The 17955-nt window shown below is 35.1% G+C and overlaps 1 protein-coding gene across 1 annotated transcript; it reads left to right on the top strand.

The window, feature by feature from the left end:
• The first annotated feature begins 534 nt into the window (after positions 1 to 534).
• LOC117338174 (peptidyl-prolyl cis-trans isomerase B-like) lies at positions 535 to 16293 on the top strand. The gene is made up of 4 exons (XM_033899402.1): positions 535 to 667; positions 13055 to 13256; positions 13605 to 13724; positions 14902 to 16293. Exons 1-4 carry the CDS (start codon positions 611 to 613, stop codon positions 15129 to 15131), a joined length of 609 nt encoding a protein of 202 aa, XP_033755293.1. The 5' UTR covers positions 535 to 610; the 3' UTR covers positions 15132 to 16293.
• The last annotated feature ends 1662 nt before the right edge of the window (positions 16294 to 17955 follow it).

Below are 17955 nucleotides of genomic sequence, written 5' to 3'. Positions count from 1 at the left end.
ATCTCCCTCTAATTGAAATTTACAATATCGAGATGGACAAGATCAACAATAAAACAAAATGTGAAAGAAGATTTGATTAGTTCAAAGGAAAACACGATCTTCCATTGTCAGATTATTGTTGTTCCTAATATTTTTGGACAGTTCATTAGAAAGTCTCAGAAGGAAAATGCAATGTTATTGTATTAATGCAGCTCATAACTTGAAATCCAGGAAAATAGAATTTGTTGGATATTTTCACGGGAACAAAAATTGAGCGTAAATACGCGGGAAGCAATCTTTATCAGAATTAACGGATGTTAATTACGAGTTGTGTCCCTTGAACTGTCATTTTTGGTGATCTCAAAGTGAAATATGAATAGACTTCTCTGTGTTTAATGTTTTCATCAAAATAGAAAAAGAAAATATTCATTCGCACAATAACATATTTATTCCATTACCAATAACGGTCCACAGTAAGTATACAGCAATTTAGCATTTACATCATATCATTCCATGTATTTAGTTTCGACTCGGTCTTTTACGACAATGATAGCAAATAACATTCTACTTTGTGTTAAATCGATACGTGGCTCACGATACCGGTTGCTGAGACTGGAAAAAGACCCCTAAAATGGAAGTTTTACAACTGTTCGCTTTTGCGCTGTTATCGCTAATTCCTTATGTACAGGTAAACTAAATGATTAACTTATATAACTGTTGGTCGCTTGCAGTGATTAGAAACCGAGGCCACTCACTGAAGGGTAGGCCTACTCAGTCAGCCCGAGTTTCCTCTACAGTAGCCCTGACACCATGTCTAGATCTGATGTAGGATGGTTGATAGTGTCACTGGGAGACACGAATGTACTAGTTTTTTCATATTTTCTACTAATTCTGAAATTTTCACCAATTTTACCAAAAAAGATCTAATTTAACCCAACCCAGTCCATTTTTTCAGCATCGTATCTAATTATGAATTTTCATGGCTAATTTTCGACGGTCAAAGCTAGTTCTGTGAATCATATCCAATTTAACATGACCACCGTCTAATTCTATCGAGCTATCTAGAAATCATGAACTTTACACTATTTATTTCATGACTATCTAAAAGTTTCCCCGACAGTCTAGAAATGTCCGACAGGATCTATTTTGTTCTCCACTGACGCTAATTCTGCTCCTCGAATCTAGTATTGACGGAGCAATCCAGTTTTCGTGAAAATCGCCTAATATTAAACGTCATGACGAATATTGCGAGATTCGCCTCGGGCGGTTCTGTCACGCGGCAATACCAGCACTGCCAGCCGTAGACTACTTTACCTGGACAGCAGCCATCCGTGACCATCGAGTCCCGCGGCTAGCCTCGACTTGGGAGCGCTCAGCCGTGAAGCGGTCCTACCATAATCACCTATACGGTGTCGGTACCAACTCGAATTAAGTGTTCAAGCTATAAATATGCGATACATACACGATAAGATACATACATTATGTATATCACATGATGTATATCTATATTTCTGATATCACATACGATACATTCACTTTTTTTGCAGATTGTTCCAGTTAAATTTTCATTAAATGTGCTGCATGTACATCAATATCATAAGACACCTGAAAAAATAAAAGTATTACATTCACAATACGACTATTACATATTTATTGTTATTCAATTGAGGCAAATTTTGTATCAATAAACGATTAAGTTGCGTACTTACCGTACGTTTAAATCTGTTTTTACCCAAGAATCATATATATATACTGTTGTAAATTTTAAGCATAGGCAAACGTTAGCCAAGTTCCGTTGTGATAATTTGAAATTGAAAATAGAGACAGGCCGGTATTCTCGTCCTCCCTTAGCATTACATGAGAGGAAATGTATTTTATGTCAGTCAGGATTAGTAGAAGACGAGCGCCATTTTTTAATTGACTGTGAGTTTTATTCAGATATTAGGCGAATTTTATTTAGTGAAGCAAGCAATTATTGTCCAAACTTTTTAGAATTAAACCCATATGAACAATTTCATTATCTTATGACAAGTGATGATCTTCAGCCTATTTTAGCTTCTTCACTCTATCTGATGTATCGCAGAAGATCCTGTTTTACCTATATTTAACAGAACTTTTTACTATATTGTGTCTCATAAGTCTGGATGTGAATATAATTTTAATGCAACTTGTAAAGTTTTTATGACTTCTACTGTATTTTATATATCTGTAATATTGACACGTGACACGTTAATAAAATATTTTGTATTGTATTGTATTAATAAAAGAAAGAATATTGTATCGAAAACCTCTTGTCATCCACTTCACAAGGACACCTGGACAGTTGTTGATTACAAGGCCTGGGGCATTTCTAAATTGAACCTGCTGGTTGGCTTCCTACCTTAGGCGAGAGCACAGGTAAATCCCCGCCCCCTTTTTGGGATGAACTATAAGCTGGTTCTGTATTTAACAAGACAAGTATATTAGTCCTACAATATAAGACTTCGAAGGTACAAACGTTATCTTTTACGTTTATTGTCGGGTATCAACATTTTTGTTATTTGCCGAACCTCTAAGTACATCTTCTTTGGAACAGATGCCTGCATCAGAGACCTATATATCCACTATATACGTCCCTGGTTAAATATAGAGGAATATTGTAATTAGCAATGGGTTACACTATCCGAGCTCTAATATATACAAGCTTACTAATAAGAAAATTTGAAACTGTATGTATCACATCGATGAGATTAGAGACTTGTGATATACAAGTCTCTGATGAGATATAGAAAAACAACTAAACTATAAATCCTATATAGTGTCTCCGATATTCTATAGATGTTTCTTACTGAATATTGAACTGTTTTTTATTATCCATACATTTATAAATACGCCGAGGGTATAATATGTATGCATTTCATGTAACATGTTGAAACCGACTTCTCTGTGCATATTTTGTTGTGTATAGTGTGACCAGTATAGTCATTATGAATCAAACATGTGTTGAACTATCATGTCTTACGTTTGACATAAAGAAAACAACTGTGTTATATAATAAAATCTTTCAATTCAATTCAATTCATTTATTACTTTAAACCTTACGGTTTATCAGTAGTATTATCAGCAAAGCGTCGTCGTTCCAAGCCGATGTTTTTAATTCAATTTGTGAAACACCTGATAATAATAATAATATGTTTATAATATGTACTTATGGGCCGTATGGCCTAAAGTCAATAAAGAATTTGAAATTTGATAAAACGTTTCGTGTTATTAAAGATATTCTTTCCTTATATATGATCAGTGATAATCCTATATAGCTTTATGGATTCGTACGTGCTAACTTCGGAATAACATATATTGATATCAGAGAATTTGAAATTGTGTTTTACAGCACGTTCTATATATCGCCTGAATTAGCTGTTTTTGTTTTCACTCTTATCAGTTTCTATGTTTGCAATATGACTACACTATTGTATACTCCACACACCACTCATTCATTCGATATTACCGCTCAGAAATGTCATAACATCTGTATCGTCATTACATTGTATATTGATGCTGTCTATCTTTCGTTAAATTGCATTTTAAAAATAGTGAAGATAAAGAATTGTATTCTGTCATTTTCAGCATGCTTATAAGTCGTAAGGATTGAATTGAATAAACATTTTAAACAAAAAAAGACCGGTCTATAATCCTTTAATTGATTCGATCGCTGTATAGAAAACCAAGGTACCGTTACAAAAACTAAATTGTACGGGTTAATGCCGGGGGCTAAGATCTCGCAGCGGTTGCTATGACTACTCTGTGTGTCAAGCGACCGCGATCTACTACCTGTTCACCTGTCGACACGGGTGACCAACTCAGACTTTTTATCTATGTGATGAGAAAAACGTCCGGATTACTGCTGGAATTTTACTTAACTAACATTTCGTTTCCGATATGGAGCTCCGGATTCGGAATCAGAACTTCCGGACTTGTGAGTACAAATATAACGTTACGGAAATTCGTTCCCCGACATTTCCGTCGGGATTGTGAGTTTTACGGACTATCGGCGTCCAGATTTAGCGGGTCAGCTGTATTGGTATATACAGAGACATATATACAGAGAGATTGGCAGCTCTCTATTTGCCCTTGTGTTTACATAGTGGCCCCTGACCTTCCCACAATCCTTTGCGGTCACTCGGTTCAGTCTTCACTAGACGCCATATTGGAGAAAACTTGAAAACCAGACACATAATTATCGATAATTTCTATTTGAAATCATCACCAAGATCCAATTATGTGCTTTAATTTTATTAATATCAAAGTGCAGAAGTGTCATCAATATGAAATATATCACAATTTGCTGTCCAAGTGTTTGTATTTTGAGTATGAAAGTCAAGCACAACGCAGGAAAGATCGGCGGGAATCTCCAATTTTCGAAAAGTCCCTATGGGGTTTTCGAGAATACGGATAAATGACAACAATGTGCATGATAATCAAGACCACATTCCATAAGTATGATAGTTTTTGGTTAATGTGGTAACTTTTGTAGTGGCCTAGATAAAACAATGTGCTTTTTGTGTGCGTTTAAAATTGACGATGTTTTGGTCGGACGTAATGGCGGCTTAATTACAAACTTGGACATGTCGAATAGGACCCAATGGATTTTCGAAAATACGGATAAATGACAACAATGTGCATGATCAATAAGACTATATCCCATAAGTATGATAGTTTTTGGTTAATGTGGTAACTTTTGTAGTGGCCTAAATAAAACGATGTGCTTTTTGTGTTCGTTTAAAATTGACGATGTTTTGGTCTGACGTAATGGCGGCTTAATTACAAACTTGGACATGTCGAATAGGACCCAATGGATTTTCGAAAATACGGATAAATGACAACAATATGCATGATCAATAAGACTATATCCCATAAGTATGATAGTTTTTGGTTAATGTGGTAACTTTTGTAGTGGCCTAAATAAAACGATGTGCTTTTTGTGTACGTTTAAAATTGACGATGTTTTGGTCTGACGTAATGGCGGCTATTTACAAACTTGGACATGTCGAATAGGACCCAATGGATTTTAGAAAATACGGATAAATGGCAACAATGTGCATGATCAATAAGACTATATCCCATAAGTATGACAGTTTTTGGTTAATGTGGTAACTTTTGTAGTGGCCAAAGTAAAACGATGTGCTTTCTGTGTGCGTTTAAAATTGACGATGTTTTGGTCGGACGTAATGGCGGCTTAATTACAAACTTGGACATGTCGAATAGGACCCAATGGATTTTCGAAAATACGGATAAATGACAACAATGTGCATGATCAATAAGACTATATCCCATAAGTATGATAGTTTTTGGTTAATGTGGTAACTTTTGTAGTGGCCTAAATAAAACGATGTGCTTTTTGTGTTCGTTTAAAATTGACGATGTTTTGGTCTGACGTAATGGCGGCTCAATTACAAACTTGGACATGTCGAATAGGACCCAATGGATTTTCGAAAATACGGATAAATGACAACAATATGCATGATCAATAAGACTATATCCCATAAGTATGATAGTTTTTGGTTAATGTGGTAACTTTTGTAGTGGCCTAAATAAAACGATGTGCTTTTTGTGTACGTTTAAAATTGACGATGTTTTGGTCTGACGTAATGGCGGCTATTTACAAACTTGGACATGTCGAATAGGACCCAATGGATTTTAGAAAATACGGATAAATGACAACAATATGCATGATCAATAAGACTATATCCCATAAGTTTGATAGTTTTTGGTTAATGTGGTAACTTGTGTAGTGGCCAAAATAAAACGATGTGCTTTTTGTGTGCGTTTAAAATTGACGATGTTTTGGTCTGACGTAATGGCGGCTATTTACAAACTTGGACATGTCGAATAGGACCCAATGGATTTTAGAAAATACGGATAAATGGCAACAATGTGCATGATCAATAAGACTATATCCCATAAGTATGACAGTTTTTGGTTAATGTGGTAACTTTTGTAGTGGCCAAAGTAAAACGATGTGCTTTCTGTGTGTATTTAAAATGACGATGTTTTGGTCTGACGTAATGGCGGATTAACCAGAACATGTCGAATAAGTTCCAATACTACGATACACACATGCGCATAGCCCGATTTACCTGCGCTCGCGTGTGTTTGATAGGAGACAGGACGCTCTCGATAAGGGATATGCTTGAGTGGTCACGAATAAAGGGAGCCACTATCTGTACGGGGAAATAGCGATGTTACTAATCTCTCTGTATATATGTCTCTGGTATATATAACAGAAATACAAACACAAAGTGGAGTACGGGTTAGATATATACATATTATGTACAATTTGGATCTCATGGGATTCGAAAATAACCTACACATATTTATACATATGATCCCCCCCCCCCCCCCCCCCCCTACACAGAACAATAGAATATTTTCACTAAATACATATACACATACAAAAATGTACATGCACAATTATATTGATATTATCAAAAACACGTTCATCTTAATAATACCGTCAGATATGTCATATGTCTCCGATACCGTGAATCAAACGTTTGTATTCAAACTTGTGATGTACAGTGGACCCTCGATAATCCGAACACCTTCGTTCCCAGTCCAAACCGTCCGGATTACGAGTTTTCCGGACTGCCGAATTTCGTCTACCAGGTCAAAAAAATTGTCGTGTAAGAGTTATCTCCCTTGATTACATACAATCCGGGACGTTTCATAAACACGTCTAATTGTCAGACTTTTTAACAATAAATATACTTATGTTTCTGATATGATTTTTGATTTCTTTTGTAGAAAGTAAAAAATAAACTTTGTTTTTAAAAGAACATGTAAAGTGAAAGTTGTTTTATTTATAGCGGGCATATGTGTCCTACAAACACCACACATGTGTCACGTCCCGGAGGTTCACAAACAAGTAGAAATTACAAACGTTAAATACCTTAAATAAAAGACCCGGATTTTACAACTTACCATCAGTCCATGTTTTTTTATGATTTTTACGTACCAGAAACCCCAAGCTATGTATCTAAAAGTACGCTACACCAGCGAGAACTACCGAAGAAGTCCGATAATTATTGAACCCGTATTAACTTAACAATGTGACGCTTAATTAAGTATCATACGACTATTGACTAATTTGTGTGTAATCAACCCAGTTCTTGTGATCACTGCTTAATACGTAAATGTGTATGTAATTAATAACGTGCATCTTTCAATGAGTCGTCGTTTCACGTAACGGTGTTACAAAGCCGATATCCGTGTTTACCCAATACAAGTGTTCATGATGTTAATTACCGATCATAAATTTATTACATGTATTTGAGATTGATTAATTATGGTATCACGTACTGTATGTTTGTGCGTAAATTCTTGCTAATTACGAAATAGCAATATGTGTTCCTATAAAAGTTGCCGTCTGTAAAATAACTATAATAGATATTGTACGTCAAGTTCATAAAAGCAAGACCAGGCTATACTATAAAATCCTTTAATACTGTAAAGTTTAAAAAGGTCGTAGAGAAAAAGTAATGTACCGTTATAAAAACAAAAGTTACACTTTGTAACACAGGTAAACACCCGGGGCTATGACCTGGCAGCGGTCACTATGACTACGCACAGTGTCAAGCAATAGTCTGTGTACAGCTGTCGACACGTGTGACTTGCTCCGACATTTTTTCTCCTCGTGGTGAAAAAATCGTCCGGATTATTGCGGGAAATTTACTAATGAAAAGTACGTTCCGTTCCCAAAATGGGCTTCCAGAATAGGAATCCGAATTTCCTGACTGGTGAGTACAAATAACGTTACGGAAATCCGTTCCCGTGCATTTCCGTCCGGACTGCGAGTTTTCCGGACTATCGGCGTCCGGATTATCGCGGGTCCACTGTACACTGAATGGTCAACAAATGATAAACGTTCTGCCTGATGAGAGTCGCCGAGCGATGTGTGCGACATCATAGGGATTCCATTAGTTCTGTTTCTAAATAATAAGACAATTTAGGCAAACTTGCTATAGAAATGCAAGATATTTAAATATGTTTTCTTACATATTCCTTGTTGGAATCATGTATAAAGTAAAAATGTAATTTACCTAAATATACAAGCAAATATAGTTTTTTTTTTTTTTTAAACATATTTTTATTGCTTCAAATGTAGGCATGAGGATTGGGCAGAAGTTATACAACTTATTAAAGCCCCCTCCTCCAAACATTTTTACAACAATGTGACACAAACAATGGACATTTACATTAATTTTACGATTGACAAATTAGAAAGGAAGACTAAAGAGAGAAAGTGAAAGGAATACAGATAATTATACAAAAATGAATTTATGTCTAACAAAAATATTTGATTTACACACAATAACATAATATCTGCCTAGAACAAACTAACTACGTTTGCACGCTCCTTCATCTTATCATTGTCCTTTCATGCTCATTCCTTAATCGTTCCCCTTTTGATAATCAAGCTCCTGCTAGGTAATATAATATAGGTTTACAACAGGGACATAAACCCTCAGTAATTGCATGTATGACATATAGATATTAGACCTCTCATTTTATGAATACTTGGGTTAATACAGTAATACTGTGGGATGCATTTTGAACGAATAATTTTCATTTCAATATGTTAAAGTGTACCCTGAATGAAAAATTACATTTTAATATGTTATTGGTATTGATTAATAAACAAGAATGCAGAAAACCGCATCAAAATCGGCCGACCCATTTCCGAGTAATTGTGATTTTTCTCGAAAACACACCTGAAGCCCAAAGCCGAATACCTCGTGTTGGTGACCTCTGACCTGTGACGTCACAGGTTGAACACGATCGGAGCCGCCATATAGGAAATATATAGAAACAAACGTGAACACGTGCCTGTAATTAATGCGAATAAGACAAAAAAAAAGGAAAGTGCTGAATAAAGTCTCTGAGTTATATTTGTGAATTAGTTAATAACAAGTGCTACCGAAACCAGGGACATATAACTTTCTTTTTAAACGGTGCCATATATAACATGTAGCATCTCACTAATTTTCTCTCATAACGAGCCATACACAACATGTAACATCTTACTAATTTTCTATTATAACGGGCCAAATACAGCGTGTATCATCTTACCTATTTTCTATTATAACAGGTCGTATATAACATTTATATTAAAATATTTTATTCATATTTTTTTTTTTAACGGGTCGTTGTAACATGTATGACATTTGAATAACCGGCCGTTTATAATGACTTACATCATATAGCCTTTATTATGGGGGCATGACAGGCTTGTTACATACACATGTACCAGTATTGATTTCGGTTATAATACTTCTAGTAACACAAGTTTAAAATGCAATTCATTCAAGATGTGAAATAAATGCTGATCATTTTGGGTTTTTTTTATTAGCCAAAACAGAAATTATACCGTTATTTGTGATTTTTGGGTAATTGTCCGCAATTGATAAAACGTGTCCATGAAAGCTCAGTAACTCCCAGACAAGATTCATAGAGTAAATTTCAACATCATGGGTACATATATGAATGAGGTAATTTAGGTTAATTATTCTATAGACAAACGTTTGAGATATGATTTTTTATTCGTTTGTATAGAAAACGAAACTCACTGAATTCCAAAAATAATGTGTTTGATTTCAACAAAATGTATTCCCTATAGTATAAACGCAATCCTTAATAAAATTCAAGCTCAATTTATGTACAAACAACCTGTAAAACCATGTTTTCGGAACTCCTTTGAAGTGCACAGAAACCAAACGCGTGAACTCACGGCGTGTGCTGATTAGAACACCAGAAATCACGGACACCTGTGGTGCAGTGCCAGGTGTGATGAGCTTGTGGACCGTAATTTCACACCTGGTAATTGTTTAGCTGTATACTAACCAATTCAAACTTGAGAATTCGTAATTCTCCGAACATGTTTATACATCTTTTAAAAGTCCTTTTTTAAGTGAAGATATGACTTGCGACACGAATTGAAAGCAAAACCACCAGGGTCTCGATCACTTAATAATTATGACACAATTACAAAAATAAAAGCAAAAAAATACATAAAATTTGGAGGGAAAACAAAATCATACACGAAAATCATTACGAGTTTATAAATTTTAGTATTAATTATGATTAGTCACGATGAAATAAATTGTTTGTGTTTTATCATTAAAAACGGAGCTAAAATAATGGTTTTAATAAGTACCTATGCTTTATACCTGTACAGAAAGTATCAATTATATTATAATTGTTGCGAATCACTTTTATATAATTTCACTGACAACGATCGTATATAAATTATGTCTTTCTCAAGCATTTAATCGTCCTTGATCCCTGAGACCATGACATGTAAAATAAGGGATAAAATCTGTATATGTAGAAGTTTGTTGTAGACTTTAACACTGGTATTCATACGGGAGAGAGATTTAGTACATTGTAGATCATGATGATTATAATATATTACTTTCTAAATTAAGTGTCCTTCATGACTAAAGCGGGTTTTGCATAGAATATAACGCTTGAATTTACTGTACGTGTGTTCGTCTTTTCTCACAAACCAGAGTATCCAGAACTGTTGTATTGTTGGTATGTTTATTTGAATATTAATTTGCGAATGAAATGGCACATTATTTTAGTTTAATTTGTTGATGCTGTGTTGCTTTCTTTGGTAACGAGTAAGAAATGGTAAACACATAACTAATATACATTTATTGGTGATTGACCGATTATTACACCAGTCTGTGTAAACCAAGCGGTCATTTTCAGAGTCAATTTCACTATGTTATTATTTTTTTTTTTAACTCAAACTTATATTGTTGGATTCCGACTTCTCGTCGGCAATATTCGCCAAATTCAACAACCTCAAATCTCATGTCCAGATCGTATTCGAACATATTTGTACTGATACTGTTCACACTGTCCTCTATGCTACTGGCCACCATACCAGTCACTCTGTTCAACCTGTGACGTCATAGACTGAAGAGTTCCAAATCAGCGTGACTGACCGATACGCTGATTAGCAGTCGATCGACAGGTGCAAATCGCGTACTTCGATGTGCGATATCTCGGCACTCGGCCAACCGATTTTGATGCGGTTTTCGACATTCTTCTTTGGTGGTTACAAAGAATAACACATTTGATTATAGTTTTTCGTTCAGGGTACACTTTAACATAAATAGATGAAGGAACTCGTCTCCAATACTTTCATTGCAAAAATCTCCTTTATATATATATTATACCACCTTCCTGTCATTATACGAATTTTTAAATTAGACGTATGAAATTTAGTTAAATGTAGTGTATTTATTTCCGATAATATTGTTAATTGTGGAAGAACGAATCGTCTGTATCATTTGAGTCGGTACCGACATCGTAAGTATAGGTGATTATGGTAGGACCGCTTCACGGCTGAGCGCTCCCAAGTCGAGGCTAGCCGCGGGACTCGATGGTCACGGATGGCTGCTGTCCAGGTAAAGTAGTCTACGGCTGGCAGTGCTGGTATTGCCGCGCGACAGAACCGCCCGAGGCGAATCTCGCAATATTCGTCATGACGTTTAATATTAGGCGATTTTCACGAAAACTGGATTGCTCCGTCAATACTAGATTCGAGGAGCAGAATTAGCGTCAGTGGAGAACAAAATAGACCCTGTCGGACATTTCTAGACTGTCGGGGAAACTTTTAGATAGTCATGAAATAAATAGTGTAAAGTTCATGATTTCTAGATAGCTCGATAGAATTAGACGGTGGTCATGTTAAATTGGATATGATTCACAGAACTAGCTTTGACCGTCGAAAATTAGCCATGAAAATTCATAATTAGATACGTTGCTGAAAAAATGGACTGGGTTGGGTTAAATTAGATCTTTTATGGTAAAATTGGTGAAAATTTCAGAATTAGTAGAAAATATGAAAAAACTAGTACATTCGTGTCTCCCAGTGTGTGCTTCTGAATCATAGGAAGGGTATATATTGTTATACGCATGAGTTCCATGCATGAACTTTTCTAAACAAGTGGATATTAAATACTACCGATTCTTTCTGCTCAATCAGATGATCATCTTGTTAGAACATAAAATAGTTATCTTATTTGATACAGTACAGATACTATAAGACTTATATGTTTGTGGATACAAAATTGTGTTTCCTCTGTCCCAAATGTTATCAGATATAACATTTTATTTTGGTGTCGGACCCTGAGGAAACCATCAAATCAAAAAGTTTCTTTATTTTATTGCAAACAAGATATATCACTGACTTATATTGTAATCCAAGTTGTGGTTGATAACTTCTACTGAACAATACCCGAGTGTATATAGTCACTGCAAGAGTTGTCCCACCCAACCTCAGTATCCTTGGGACCCATGGCATAGTGGTGACACACTTGACTCTGTGAAATGAGAAAACGGGAATCTCCCTAGCTGAATCAGAAATAAGTAGGATGCCACAAGTAATGAAGTCTTTATCTTATTTTGTACCTGGCAAACTGTTTAGATTCCTTATCGAGTCGACAAGTGTGTGAGACAGAAAAGTGTGTGAGACACATTTTTGACTCAACAACAGAGTTCTTGCACCCAAGTAAAAAAAAACAAAAAAACTAAGGGAGATAATTTGTGATTGAATGTAGTGAAACTAACAAACAGCATTGGGGGCTCTATACAAGACGAGCGAGTGGCATTTTCCAAAATCAAAAGTTTTATACTTGTTTTATTGATACAATCAAGAGGCAGGACAGGGAGAATAAAAGTCACAAGGTTTTCGCCTAGTACATCAGGAAAGTTGGCAAGCATGTTTTTTGTACATGTGTAATTGGATGGAGTAATGAACAAATCTTTCCTGCACTGGAGTTCATACAAAACTTCCTAACAATACCTAGTATAGACTAAAGGGAAATTCTCACTGGTCCAAGCTTGTAAGGTGACTTAGCTTATACACATCATCACATGTGACCAAATTATTGTTGTACAAATCACTAAGTTTTATCAACTTTCATGGAAAGCAAAATTACAGACAAAACAAATGATAATTGTTAAATTCTAGTTTTGCTTTCATATGTAATGTATTCATACTACATGGAATCTATTTTCTCAGGGAATCGACTTAACTGTGACAAAGAAAGTTTTCTTTGATATAAGAATTGGTGAAGAACCAGTAGGAAGGATAGTGATTGGTTTGTTTGGAGACGTTGTCCCCAAAACAGTAGAAAACTTTTCACAACTTTCCTCTGGTGTCAATGGATATGGACTGAAGGGAAGCAAATTCCACAGAGTCATCAAAGACTTCATGATTCAAGGTACTATATATGATGCTCATGTGTGATATTATTCAAATTGTATTTTTTTTTCAAATCTGAAATTTGGGAACATTCTCATTGGCTCATAAAATTATTTACTGCTCATTAGCAATAATGATACTTCACAGGAACCTTGTAGGTATTTTATGAAACAAGTAATTTTTTTCTGTTTTGTTTTGGTGAAAGTTGAGTAATTGTCTAATTGGAGACCAGTTATTGAAATCCATGAATCTATTATTGTTAAGATGTTCTGGGTTATACAATTTAGAATTCACCAGATTAGGAGAAGACAACATTGGTAAATACTGTGTTTTCTTAAGAATACTCATTGACTGTTGTTGATCCTAGGTGGAGACTTCACTAATGCTGATGGTACCGGTGGACGGAGTATCTACGGAGAGAGGTTTGAGGATGAGAACTTTGACGTTAAGCATTACGGCTCCGGATGGGTCAGCATGGCTAATGCTGGTATGTAATGCTATGTATTATATAATACTGTTGATGTGTACGATTGTTTTTAGGGGTTTAACATTTTCACAACAGCCATACAAGGACCGCTGTTGATGTGGAATATTTGTGACAAATATCTTTATATTCTATATGATCAAATTATTCATTCATATTATTATCGGGAAAAAGGAAATCAGTGCTGTTGTATATATATATATATATATACGGGGCAAAGAAGTAGGTGTAGCAGTGTGGGCGTGTAAAAATGTCAAATTTTCAAGGCAATCTGCCCCTTTGTCAATACACAGTGAATACAAATATAATCACATAATATATAAACAGTGCTAGAAAATACAAAAGATACAGTAAGACTATTATATTTGGTAGTAGTTGATCGGGGGGAAATAACAACCATGGATGAGACCAACAGCCAAGACATTTGAAAATATCCCATGCATGCGAATGCCGAAGTGTTAATGGCCGTCCCAAAATGATTTTATATGGATACAGCATATAGGAACAAGTGGACGATATTACATAAATACTTGATGCATTATCGTCCATGAAATAATAATGGATATAATAGATATATTGTGTATATTATTACCGTTAATATTACTTTCTTGACCCATATATATATATGTATATACAAAAAATCAATTAAAATTTTTTGATATTTTAGAATTTTTATATGCATATAAGCAGGAGTCAGTGTTTTAGTCGATGCAAATACATGGGATTAAAAAACAAAGATAAAGAAGAAAAAAATCGGGACATGAGAATTTTATGCAAATAAGCGGGTTATTCAAATAAGCGATATGTAAATAAGTGGGCTCCTCTGAATACAGTATGTATTATCATATCACTGTTCATTGTTGGATGATCTCATTATGAGAGTTACTTCCCCTTGTCCAGTAGGGTTTATACAGAGTGATGCTGTATCTATCTAATTGGTTTGTGATCCACACAGAAATTCTATCAAACTAATAAGATAAAACTTTCTAAACGTTCCGAGTGATTATTTTTAGGACACTTATTACATATTTCATTGTTGGTTTTATTAGATACACTTTTTACTGTGGCCTGTGACTGACATTTTATACATTCTGGTATAACCAGTGTATACACTGTCAGCAATGTAGCATCTTTAAATGAATGTTTTAGTATGCCTCAAAATTACACGTTTTTATTCCAGGTAAAAATACAAATGGTTCTCAGTTTTTCATCACCCTCATTCAGACAGATTGGCTAGATGGTAAGCATGTGGTGTTCGGTAAAGTATTAGAAGGTATGAACGTTGTCCGAGCCATTGAAACCGAGGTCACAGACACATTAGATCGGCCATTAAATGAGGCAGTCATCACAGACTGCGGGATTATGGACGGTGACCCAAACCTTGTGGTGGAGAAAGACCATGCAGATTAACCTCATTATCAGGGTCACATGTGAATGCTTGGGATTTTTAGATTTTGTTTTTTATTGTTTCTTTCTGAACATCAAAATTTCTATTATTCTGATCAAGGAAAACTTACAATATTACAAAATTTACATTAAGAAATGGAAAGTATTTTAGCCAAATCTAAAGTATATTAGAGATATTAAAATGATATTAAATCGGCAATTATATTTAATTTGTATTTATACATGTCATCAGAAAATTTGTTTTATGTTTAATAGGATGACTTCAAGACAGTGTAATGTTCATGTTAAAATGCTCTTTTTCATTTTTTTTATTGCATTTTACATATTTATATCTGTTTAACATAGATCTGTAACATGTTGTACTTTTATTACATTTCTGGCTAGTCTATATTATCAGATAAAACTTAAACTATATATATGAGGTTAGATTTACAAATGTATGTAAGCTTTATATATGAGGTTCAGAAACCAAACGTGTATGTTTCTTATGTTAGATGGGTGTGAGACAGAAAGCTTCCGCATTTAAATTCAAGGAAAACAAGTTAAAAGGCATGCAGCTGATTACAGTTGATTTGAAAAATACAAAGACTACTAAAGTATACTAAATTTTATCATGAATGTAGCCATTGTCAATATGTTTTTTATAGAAGAGTTACTGCCCTTCATATGCAAAAACACTAATCAACGATTTTCAGATTATATTTGGTAATCAACAGTCTGTTTCCGTCCATAACTTTTTAAATTGTATACATTTTAAGAGTTCTGAGATATCTTATTTGGATTTAATGATATAAATTATGCATGGTTTTCGTCTCCATCAACCCGTATTGTAAGAACAGCTTTGTTGGAGGTTGATTTTGGTTTTATGTGTTCCCACCGTTTTGTATTCACAACATTGTAGTGCTACGGGTATGCATGCTTCAAAGGGTCATTATTAAGGAAATATTCTTGCCAAAAATATCAAAGAAATGTTTTTGAAATATGAAAGCTACTAGTCATTGATAGCTGTACATTATTATTGTACATGAACTACAGTAAAATGTTAAAATTATTGTATAGCGCTATATGTACATGTTTTGAATGATATTAATGTTTTTTAGAAGGATTTTGTATGCAGAATGTTTGAATGATATTGCAAAAAATAAAAAATGAAACCGACAGTTTGCTCTATATATTTTCTTGTTTATTACAGCATATGAGTGATGGCGGGATATCTAGTTTGTTCTCACCTCACACCTAGGTTAAACCATGGCCATTGTAAAATAACCCCCGGTGAAAAAAACACAGCATGAAACAACATAATATGGTGACTTTCATATGGGGGGGGGGGGTCGATTTACCATGGGGAAGGTCATTTCACCATAATAATATTTTGACCCCGCGGTCACTATACCATGGGAAGGTCATTTCAACATTATGGTATTTTGACCCTGGGGTCTCTTTGCCATGGGGAGGGTCATTTAAACATACATGTAATTATACCCCCGAAACAAAGTTAGGGGGGGGGGGGGGGGGGGGGGGGGTATACTAGAATCAGGTTGGCCGTCCGTCCGTCTGTCTGTAGACGCATTTTGTCCGGACAACTCCTTGTAAACCGATGGGCCAATTCCGATGAAACTTCACACAAATATTAACCATTGACTCGTGCAGATTGCGGGGGTATTAGTCGGCCATCCTGGCGACAGTTCTAGTTGTATTTTGATCCTGGTGTCAATTAACCATGGGCGTCAAAATACCGTAATACACCAGGTTTGATTCCTGACCGTACTTGGCAGGAATGTTGCCCGTTCTACCAAATAACAGACTATGTTATAAATATCGTAAGACGCATGTGTTAGAACGATATAGTGATGTCACAAATGATTTATGGTGTCACAATGAACATATGACATCACATGATTATCTCTAGAGAAACACATACCGTTCGAGTTGGACACTGGTCTGAAACGAAATCATTTCTAGAGTTTTCACTTATATCCTCATGAATATTGTTATGTGACAAACAATATTCAAGATCACAAGTAAAATGTGTAAAGATATTCCAACATCCTTTGTAAAGAACTCTGTATCAGTTGGGATGAAGGTCTATTTTCTGTGTTAAAATAAATAACGTATGTCATAATAACAATCACGGGAATCCTGACATCCAATGATTTCTATACTACCCTGAAACATGAAGTCTTGAGGTGACATGATACCAAAATGTGTCTACCGATTGATATTCAAGATGTTCTTAAAAAATTATATATGATCCAGTGTTTAAGTATTACCTTTATTTTGTCAACACCATTAAACATGTACAGATTACTGACGACATCTGGTTTGAAACGACTTGGCCTGGATGTAACTAATTCTAGTAACTCAAACATGAACACGAGGTCCAATGGGCCTGTGTTGCTCACCTGGCTCTACAGCAACTTTGAAGTTGATTGAGGTCATTTCTACAGATACTATGCTAATTATCACTTTATTCAAATATCAGAGTAGGCTAGGTGTATTCATGTCAAGATATTTTCTAGTCCTTCATTCCAGCATACTATTGACCTAATATCAGGTCTCGGAGACTCTTGGCTATCATAAATTCATTGTTTACAGATCTAAGCCTATTTCACCCCTGTGACCTTGAATGTAGGTCAAGGTCTTTCATTTAAGCAAACTTGGAAGCACTTCACCCCAGAATGTTACAGGCCTTATATCAAGTCCCTGGCCTCTTGGTTGTTGAGAAGAAGTTGTTTGAAGATTATAGCCTATTTGACCTTAAATGAAGGTTATGGTCATTCATTCATTTGAACAAACTTGGTAGCTCTTCACTCGAGCATGCTACAGG

The sequence above is a fragment of the Pecten maximus genome, chromosome 11, assembly GCF_902652985.1.
Source record: "Pecten maximus chromosome 11, xPecMax1.1, whole genome shotgun sequence".
NCBI lineage: Eukaryota > Metazoa > Mollusca > Bivalvia > Pectinida > Pectinidae > Pecten > Pecten maximus.
The sequence above is the reverse complement of the archived record's forward strand: the minus strand, read 5'-3'. Positions and strand labels throughout refer to the sequence as shown.